This window comes from Hyla sarda, chromosome 7 (genome assembly GCF_029499605.1).
Source record: "Hyla sarda isolate aHylSar1 chromosome 7, aHylSar1.hap1, whole genome shotgun sequence".
NCBI lineage: Eukaryota > Metazoa > Chordata > Amphibia > Anura > Hylidae > Hyla > Hyla sarda.
In genome coordinates, this window is record NC_079195.1 from 25,574,163 (window position 1) to 25,584,169 (window position 10,007).

Below are 10,007 nucleotides of genomic sequence, written 5' to 3' on the forward strand. Positions count from 1 at the left end.
TGCTAGCAGTGTGCTGCTGTATTCTCCTGTTGTTGTATATTTAGCCCATCAGCCTGCACCTGTAAGCCAGGTCTTTACAATAGTTTGGAATCAATAGTGCTGGCTAACTTATTCTTTGGATATATATACATATATATATATATATATATATATATATATATATATATATTAATAAAAGCGTATAAATCAGGTAGAACTCACCTGTCTGCCCTTTCCAATCCCAAGGCATCGGTGATGTAGTGAATATCCATGTAACTCCAGCAGGTAGCAATTGGGACAACAGGATAGTAGAACATGAATCCAGCACACATTTCATTTTTAGTACCGGGACCTCCCTGTAGAGAAATGTTTTTTATTTGCAAGAAATGGTGATCAGATTATTATGCAGCTATGTTGTTTGGTAACTGTTCTGCTGGCATGATTTCATATAAAGGGGTACTCCGGTGGGCAAAAAAAAAAAAAAAAAACATTTCAAATCAATTAGTTCCAGAAAGTTATACAGATTTTTAAATTACTTATATGTAAAGATTTTAATCCTTCCAGTACTTATCAGCTGCTGTATGCTCCATAAGAAGTTGAGTAGTTCTTTCCAGTCTGACCACTGGGCTCTCTGCTGACACCTCTGTCCATTTTAGGAACTGACCAGAGTAGGAGAAAATCATAGGAAACCTATCCCGCTGTGGACAGTTCCTGATATGGACAGAGGTGTCAGCAGAGAGCACTGTGGTCAGACAGAAAATAACTACACAACGTCCTCTGGAGCATACAGCAGCTGATAAGTACTGAAAGGATTAAGATTTTTACATAGAAGTCATTTACAAATTTGTATAACTTTCTAGTAAAAGTTGATTAGAATTTTTTTTTTACCCTTTTAACTACTCATTAAAAAAAAAAATATATATATATATATATATATATATATATATATATATATATATATATATATGAATTTTGTAAGACGAAAAATATGTATCCTTTCCAAAAACATTATCACTTTTGCCCACAGACTATATCTAGACTTGCAGTTAAAGGGGTTATCCAAGAAAAACCTCATATATATATATATATTCAAAAACAATGCAGCACTACTTCACCATTAGATTCCCGGTGCCAGCGCCCTGACTCGATCAAAGTCCATGTAATAGAAAACAATGGCGCAGCACTCCAAAATTGCAAAAAAGTGTAAAAATGTATTCCTTCATGTCAAAATTCAAAGCGACTTTTCAGCTCCCCACTGGAGCTTTTTTCAAGCATGCTTGAAAAAAGCTCCAGTGGGGAGCTGAAACGTCGCTTTGAATTTTGACATGAAGGAATAAATTTTTACACTTTTTTGCAATTTTGGAGTGCTGCGCCATTGTTTTCTATATATATATATATATATGTATATATATATTTATATATATATATATATATATATATATATATATATATATCAACTGTCTCCAGAAAGTTAAACAGATTTGTAAATTACTTCTATTAAAAAATCTTAATCCTTTCAGTACTTATGAGCTTCTGAAGTTAAGGTTGTAATTTTCTGTCTAAGTGCTCTCTGATGACACCTGTCTCGGGAAGCACCCAGTTTAGAAGAGGTTTGCTGTGGGAATTTGCTTCTAAACTGGGCGTTTTCCGAGACAGGTGTCATCAGAGAGAACTTAGACAGAAAAGAACAACCTTAACTTCAGAAGCTCATAAGTACTGAAAGGATTAAGATTTTTTTAATAGAAGTAATTTACAAATCTGTTTAACTTTCTGGAGCCAGTTGATATAAATAAAAAAGTTTTTTCCTGGAATACCCCTTTAAGCCTTGTAAACTTTAGGTGTCCTTCCATAGAAAAAAATGGCCGACCCTCGGTTTGATCCATGGGGTGTGGCCTCTGGGACCTCAGCCAATCAGCACAGTTATCGATCCCCCTCATTGTTTACATAGATACAACAACCTCTTCAATGCAAATATTGCAGATTAAAGCGATAAAGTATTGGTAAGCAAAATAGTCATATAGAATATAGCGCTATATATACGTAATGACCAATATTCGTTTGTTTTTCCTTCACAGCACAGATCACAACAATGATGTACACAGTGTAAAATAAGGTGATCATCCCTCCCTGCTCCCAGCTTGGGGTACAAAGAAGGCACCAATATTATTTACTGTGTGAGTCGGTGTGGAGCGCGAATATTTTGTATATGCCAATATGCAAATATTCAGGAATATCGGCACTTCCAGAGGACACTGGTCCCTCCTTTATTTTAGCTCGAGGGCCAATGAGAAGGATTCAAATCCAGTTGTCAGAGGTTAGAAATATCCCTAATAACCAATAGGAAAGTTGCCCCCCCCTTCACTATATAATCGGACATGCGCACTATACGAATTTCGTTACGACTTAGACATGGAAAAAAAAAAAAACAAACATAGTGAATATGAGAATTTTGCAAACATAGGACAAATATTCGTCCATATATTCACAAAATATTGTGAATTTGAATGTGGCCGCTGCCGCTCATCACTATTACTAAGTAGAAAAATAAACTTACATAAGTGACACCTTCTCTGTCCATTGTGCTGGATGTACATTCAACCACTATCTGGTCCCCCTGAGGAGAGGAAACAAATCCAAGGTTATGTTATAGCCCAGTGTATTCCAACCAGCGTGCCTCTATCTATCTCATATCTATCTATCTATCTATCTATCACATATCTATCTATCACATATTCTATCTATCTCATATCTATCTATCTATCTATCTATCTCATATCTATTTATCTCATATCTATCTATCTCATATCTATCTGTCTATCTATCTATCTCATATCTATCTATCTCATATCTATCTATCTATCTAGCAACAGGAGAATACAGCAGCACACTGCTAGCACAGAGATATAGATGAAACATGAGTATATAGATGAAACATGAATATATAGATAGAACATGAAAAGCTATACAGCTGTAGTGCAATAAATGAAAATATGAAACTATGAAATTATGAGGTACTTAGCTTGCAAATTTGCCGCCAAATAGCGTGGACCGTCCCACCACGGTAAGGTGACCTCATTCTGGGACGGACCCTACACTATGAATAAGCCTCTGTGTGGACAGTACAGCAGGCATGCAAGGTCTGAAACATCCAAGGCACCTTATATACACCTGATAGAGGTGGGTGGGGTGCAGGAGCCAACATGGAGGTAGCCAGTCCCCCATATGTGTAATATAACTTATCCTTTGGTTGTATTATACATATGGGGGACTGGCTACCTCCATGTTGGCTCCTGCACCCCACTCACCTCTATTAGGTGTATATAAGTTGCTTTGGATGTTTCAGACCTTGCAATGCCTGCTGTACTGTTCACACAGAGGCATATACACAGTGTAGGGTCCGTCCCAGAATGAGGTCACCTTACCATGGTGGGACGGTCCACGCTATTTGGCGCCAAATTTGCAAGCTAAGTACCTCATAATTTCATAGTTTCATATTTTCATTTATTGCACTACAGCTGTATAGCTTTTCATGTTCTATCTATATACTCATGTTTCATCTATATACTCATGTTTCATCTCTTTCTTTGTGCTAGCAGTGTGCTGCTGTATTCTCCTGTTGCTGTATATTTAGCCCAGCAGCCTGCACCTGTAAGCCAGGTTTTCACAATAGTTTGGAATCAATAGTGCTGGCCAACTTATTCTTTGGTTGTATTATCTATCTATCTATCTATCTATCTATCTATCTATATCTCTCTTTTCCAGTTAAGATGGGAGTTGTTCTCCTGTTTGTCCTTTTCACTGTTCCTTTTTGGGGTAGGTGCTGGTTGCTTTGTTCTTGTGTCATAGTGGTCAACATGGTCCTTGCTTTAGCGCCATTTTGAGGTATTAGCAATATCATTGACATCACTGATCGTAGTAGCATGAAGTGCGTTACGTGAAGTGTGTGTATACCCTGGCACTCAAGGTGGGTGACCTGCTGAAGGATTTGATCTAGGCCGCTGTGCCGAGGGAGAGTTGGCAACTAAAGTGTTACTAGGTTTGTAGCAGGACATATGCCCCAAATAGTTTTCATGCCATCTAAGTAGAAATTAGAAGTGGAGGCAGAATCTTAAAAACTAGAAGGACTGCAGAGAGGAACCAACTGTGAGAGTCCGACTGACCCGAATCTAAGCAATAGTAAGGTTGGGGTTCCTCCATCCCTGAACATCCAAACTCAGAACACTGAATAAACTGAGACCTCTGGGCACAGGCAACACAAAATTGGTCAGACCCAAGATATCTGTCTTGAGTGGGTACAGATTGTGTGTTGAGCTCTGCAAAAGGTGGCTCAGAACTGTAGTCTGTGAACTATAAGTAACCTGGCCTAAGGCTAGCCTGCAGCCGCACTCTGATAAAACACCTCGCCCCGAGGGCAGGGAATACCCACAGAGGGTCTATGATGTGAAGCCCTCTGGCAGCCCTCAGTGTTCTGTATGGAACATATGTGTGTCGGTACAAGAGACTGGAGCTTGTTCATTGTGTGACTGCAAAGTGTATATGCCTCTCCTCACGAGACGTAATATGAGACAAGTCTATTACCTATTACTTAAATAGGAACTATCATTAAAACAAATGTTTTCTATTGCACTCCTTATGGTGAATAAAAATCTTTTGAATGTACTTTGTTTAAAAAAACAAAAGAAGTTTTCTATGGTTTGTGTTTAATAAAATCTTCCACTAGGTGTCTCCCTACTTGTCCAGAGCACTTTCCCCCCCCCCAATCTTTTTCACAGACTTTGGACTCCTGCTGGCAAAAATCAGGAAATGCAGTCTGGAGTGCTGAGGGTGTGTGTGCAGTTTTAGCCAATCATAGCTCATCTCACACTGAACTGCTCTGGGCTATGTATAGCAGAGTGAGGGAGGAAGTACTCCCCTGTATGGCTTCAGATGATGTCACGCCTGCTGGGGAACACCCCTTCCAAGTCTGTGAATCTGACTGAACAGAAAATACAGAGCAATATCAAGGTGGAAAACTAAAAAATAATAAAAAATAATGGCAGGGGGTGGTTTATAATGATGGGGGCAGTGAACTGGGAGGATTATAGAATTTAACAAGATCATGAGCGGAACTCTTTAAATATTTTATAATTTTATTATTTAATATATATTTACCATTTTTATTGTAATATCTTTTGGAAGATGTCGGACTTGCTGAAAGTTGAAATCATATTTCTTGTCTTCCCCAAGGCTTCCTATTAAAGTGCCATTTCTATAGAGAGATTAGATCATTCCAATTAGAATTCTTTTACTAGATAAACCAGATAACAATAGTTTTTTCCCCTCCAGAACCCATCTGTAAGTCTTTGGCTGCTGGACTCCTGCAATCTTAAAGGGGCTACTCTGCCTCTAGACATCTTATCCCCTATCCAAAGGATAGGGGATAACATGTCTGATCCCGAGGGGATCCCACCGCTGGGGACCCCCGCTATCTCGGCTGTGGCACCACAGACATCCGGTGCACGGAGCGAACTTTGCTCTGTGCCAGATGACTGGCAATGCGGGGCGGAGGCTTGTGACGTCACAGGCACGCCTCGCTCATGATGTCACGGCCACCCCCCTCAATGCAAGTTTATGGGAGGGGGTGTGACGCCCCTCCCACAGACTTGAATGGAGAGGACGTGGCCGTGACGTGATGAGTGGGGCGTGACTGTGACGTCACAAGCCTCCGGCTCTGCACCCCACACTCTAACGTTGGGTGCAGCAGGGAGATCGCAGAGGTCCCCAGTGGCGGGACCCCCACGATCAGACATCTTATCCCCTATCCTTTAAATAGGGGATTAGATGTCTAGGGGCAGAGTACCCCTTTAAGGACAGGATGGGCCTCCTAATGGGAGATGTAATGGCAGCCATATTGGTTGTCCCCTAGTTTTCCCAATGTAACGACTAAGGTCGGATTTATAGTTACTTGTGCCTTCTATTTCCCAGAGAAATGGATTAAAAAAAATATATATGGTGAAGATAAGCGGGAGCGTCCATTGCTCTTCTCCTACCTGTAATGCATTAACCGCACCCCATGAGCAGCGAGATGTCCATGCAATAGATAAGCTTTGACAGTAAAGTCAGGAATGGGCCCATCTAATACCTAAAAAAGAACAGGAGACATAGTCAATAAATTAATCCAGTTACTCCTTCAAAAGAGAGAAGACCTTGTTGAGTCTGGTCTATGTTAGACAAATGGACCTGCTAACCAGAGCCACAGACAGGATTCCCTTTACCCAAGGCATAGACTCAGTTTCCAACCCTTATTGTTTAGCTAAGTACCCTGGGCAAGGCCATGACTTGTTGGCATCCTCCTTGCCACCCAACACCTAGACGTATGCTCATTCCTAGCTATTCTTCTGTTACTATCTATGATACATTTTGATTGTGTTTAACCCCTAGCAACAACCACTGTACGAGGTAAATGTGGAACATTAGCTGAGCCATGTCACATGTGGAAGGTGTCAGCTGCATTACATCAACACGTAGAGAAGGAAAGATAAGGCACTCACCGGTCAAGGAAACCAAACGGCAGCTTTATTCAGGAACTAGCATGGCAGCATATACAATGCAGGTAACGTTCCAATACAGCCTAGGGTCAGGAAAATGGGCGAGTGGATCACAGGTGTGGGGCGTGTGCAGTAGGGCAATGAATCGCTTCACATAATGGGTGACGCTTCATCCTGCCTCCGGCCGGATGAAGCGTCAACCAAGACGTGAAACGATTCGTTGCCCTACTGCACACGCCCCACACCTGTGATCCACAGTGATCCGGCTGGAGGCTGGTTGAAGTATCAACCAAGACGTGAAACGATTTGTGGCCCTACTGCACATGCCCCACACCTGTGATCCACAGTGATCCGGCCGGAGGCTGGATGAAGCGTCACCCATGATGCGAAATGATTCGTTGCCCTACTGGACATGCCCCACACCTGTGATCCACAGTGATCCGGCTGGAGGCCGGGTGAAGCGTCACCCATGACGTGAAACGATTCCTTGCCCTACTACACACGCCCCACACCTGTGATGCACAGTGATCCTGCTGGAGGCCGGATGAAGCATCACCCATGACGAGAAACAATTTGTTGCCCTACTGCACATGCCCCACACCTGTGATCCACAGTGATCCGGCCGGAGGCTGGATGAAGCGTCACCCATGACGTGCAACGATTTGTTGCCCTACTGCACACGCCCCACACCTGTGATCCACAGTGATCCGGCTGGAGGCTGGATGAAGCTTCACCCATGAGGTGAAACAATTTGTTGCCCTACTGCACATGCCCCACACTTGTGATCCACAGTGATCCGGCCGGAGGCCATTTTCCTGACCCTAGGCTGTATTGGAACGTTACCTGCATTGTGTACGCTGCAGTGCTAGTTCCTGAATAAAGCTGCCATTTGGTTTCCTGGACCGGTGAATGCGTTATCTTTCCTTCTCTACATGTTGATGTCTCATCCAGTCTCCCTTCCGCCCCCCACACCGGGAACCGGGTCAGTTGCAGTTTGTCCTCGCAGACTGGGATTCTTATGTTATCGTAGTGGTGCTCTTCGTTTTCTTTTGTTTGTTGAGGTGTATTACTCTAATCTTGACCTTTTCACCCCTTATATGCCTTGGTCAGTAGTAGCCATGGTGTCTGAGTGGTTGAACAGAAAAAGGGTCTTCCTCAGTTGACCTACTTTATTTCAACATGATAGGTTCAGATGCAGGTAAGGTCCACGGGCCGTTTCACGCTAATTGTGCTTCCTCATGAACTCTTGATGTGATGAGGAAGCACAATTAGTGTTAAATGGCCCATTGGCCTTACCTGCATCTGTACCCATCATGTAACAATAAAGAATCTTTTGCACAAAGAATGAGTGCCATCTGATTTTTTTTTTTGCACATCCCCCCCAAGACTGTTGATGGATCCAAGGTTATAGGTTATCAGTAAAATCACATACAACTGCAATACAGAAATATTAAAGTCTATTGTACAAGCAAAAAAGCAATTGGATGCTCAAATCGCAAACAACCTAGTTCTAAAGGCTACCAACAGTCCAGGATTGATATTTTTCCCTAACTATGACTACGACTAAGGACACATCGTCCGAAACACGTCAGTCATTTTTTAAGGACTATTGTATTGCTTTAAAAAAAAAAAAATTTATAGACTTGTTTGATTCAATAAATGTTTACACATTTTTGGACTATTTCCTTGTAAGCTGGATCTTCTTTCTTCTTAAACTTGTCCCTGTTCTATTTCAATGGAGTAAATAAAGACAAGGCCTTAAGGACTGGGCTGGGGGCCGCTGTCCCCAAATTAAAAATGTTATCCAAAAAGAGATACAAAAGCTGCACTCGTCAATCCATGTTCTTTACTAGGGATGAGCGGCATAAGCAATATTTGAATTTACAATATTTCGCAAATATATGGACGAATATTCGTTGTATATACGTGAAATTCGCATATTCGCTATGTTCGTTCTCTTTTTTTTTTTCAAGCAAAAGTTCATAATGAGATTTGCATAGTGCTATTATATTTTTCACCTAAAAGAAGGGAGGGATCAGTATCCTCTGACTGGAAGTGTCGATATTCGCAAATATTTGCATATTCACATATATTCGCATATAGTTGCATAAAAAAAACATAAAAGAAATTAATATTCATCATTATGTATATATATATCATTATATTCTAAATATTTGCGAAATTGCAGAGTGACGATATTTGCATAAAAAATTTGCATTTCGAATATTTGCGCTCAACACTATTCTTTACTGGTATTTTATTATATTAAGGCAAATAACAGGGGTGTAGAAGCTGGTGCGATAACAGGTAATAGCCGTCTGATGATGCACTGAGAGCGTGAAACTGCTGTTACCTGTTAATTGCACCAGCATCTACACCTGCTTTATTTGAATGAATATAGCTATGGAATAAAATACCAGTGAAGACCCTGGATCGGTGAGTTCCTCTTTCTTATCTCTTCTTGGATAAAATTAGTGAGTTGCTGTTTGAGTTCTATTTACAGAATAGATGACGTTGAACAAGAAAGATGACTTTTACGGGTAGAACAATGACATCAAGAAGTTCTGCTCTTGGGTCACTTACATCCTTCATCAAATGAGTGTCGCACAATCCATAACTTCTAAATTCTTTAGCTCCAGGAGGAATAAAATGTATGGGAAATATAAATATTGCAGCCATCAAGGTACCAGAGTCATAAGGACGCAGCTCGGGGGTGTAATAAATCCTTATTCCAGAACTGTCTTTTATTCCTGAAAGTAAAAAATGCTTTAAAAAACAAATTACTTATCCGTGTTAAACAGGGGGCTCAAACTAAAATTATCTGGTGGCCACTAGTGGCTGGGTGAGGCTCACATCATGCGCCCCTCACATATAATGTCCCCATCATGTGCCCCTCGCATATAATGCTCCCATTATGCGCCCCTCACATATAATGTCCCCATCATGCGCCCCTCACATATAATGCCCCCATCATGTGCCCCTCACATATAATGCCCCCATCATTCACCCCTCACATATAATGGCCCCCATCATGCGCCCCTCACATATAATGCCCCCATCATGTGCCCCTCACATATAATGCCTCCATCATGCGCCCCTCACATATAATGGCCCCCATCATGCACCCCTCACATATAATGGCCCCCATCATGCGCCCCTCACATATAATGCCCCCATCATGTGCCCCTCACATATAATGCCCCCATCATGCGCCCCTCACATATAATGCCTCCATCATGCGCCCCTCACATATAATGGCCCCCATCATGCGCCCCTCACATATAATGCCCCCATCATGCACCCCTCACATATAATGCCCCCATCATGTACCCCTCACATATAATGTGAGGCCCCCAGATAGATATGACCCCATCAGATAGGGCTCCCCAGTAGGTATGCCCCAGATAGATATGATCCCCATCACTGATGGGGTAATATCTATCTGGGGGCCTGTCTACCTACTGGTGATGATCAGGTAGGGGTTCCTAATAGGTGGACAGG

The 10,007-nt window shown here is 41.8% G+C and overlaps 1 protein-coding gene across 1 annotated transcript in view; it reads right to left on the minus strand.

Annotated features, from left to right (window-relative positions):
- LOC130281825 (DBH-like monooxygenase protein 2) overlaps window positions 1-6,200 on the minus strand; it is a 28,814-nt gene extending 22,614 nt beyond the window's left edge. The window contains exons 1-4 of the mRNA XM_056529491.1: window positions 6,009-6,200; window positions 5,131-5,227; window positions 2,534-2,593; window positions 202-335 (exon numbers count right to left, since the gene is read on the minus strand). Of these exons, the coding sequence (XP_056385466.1) occupies window positions 202-335; window positions 2,534-2,593; window positions 5,131-5,227; window positions 6,009-6,019 (302 nt within the window). The 5' untranslated portion in view covers window positions 6,020-6,200. The remainder of the gene's footprint in view (window positions 1-201; window positions 336-2,533; window positions 2,594-5,130; window positions 5,228-6,008) is intronic.
- Window positions 6,201-10,007: the final 3,807 nt, after the last annotated feature.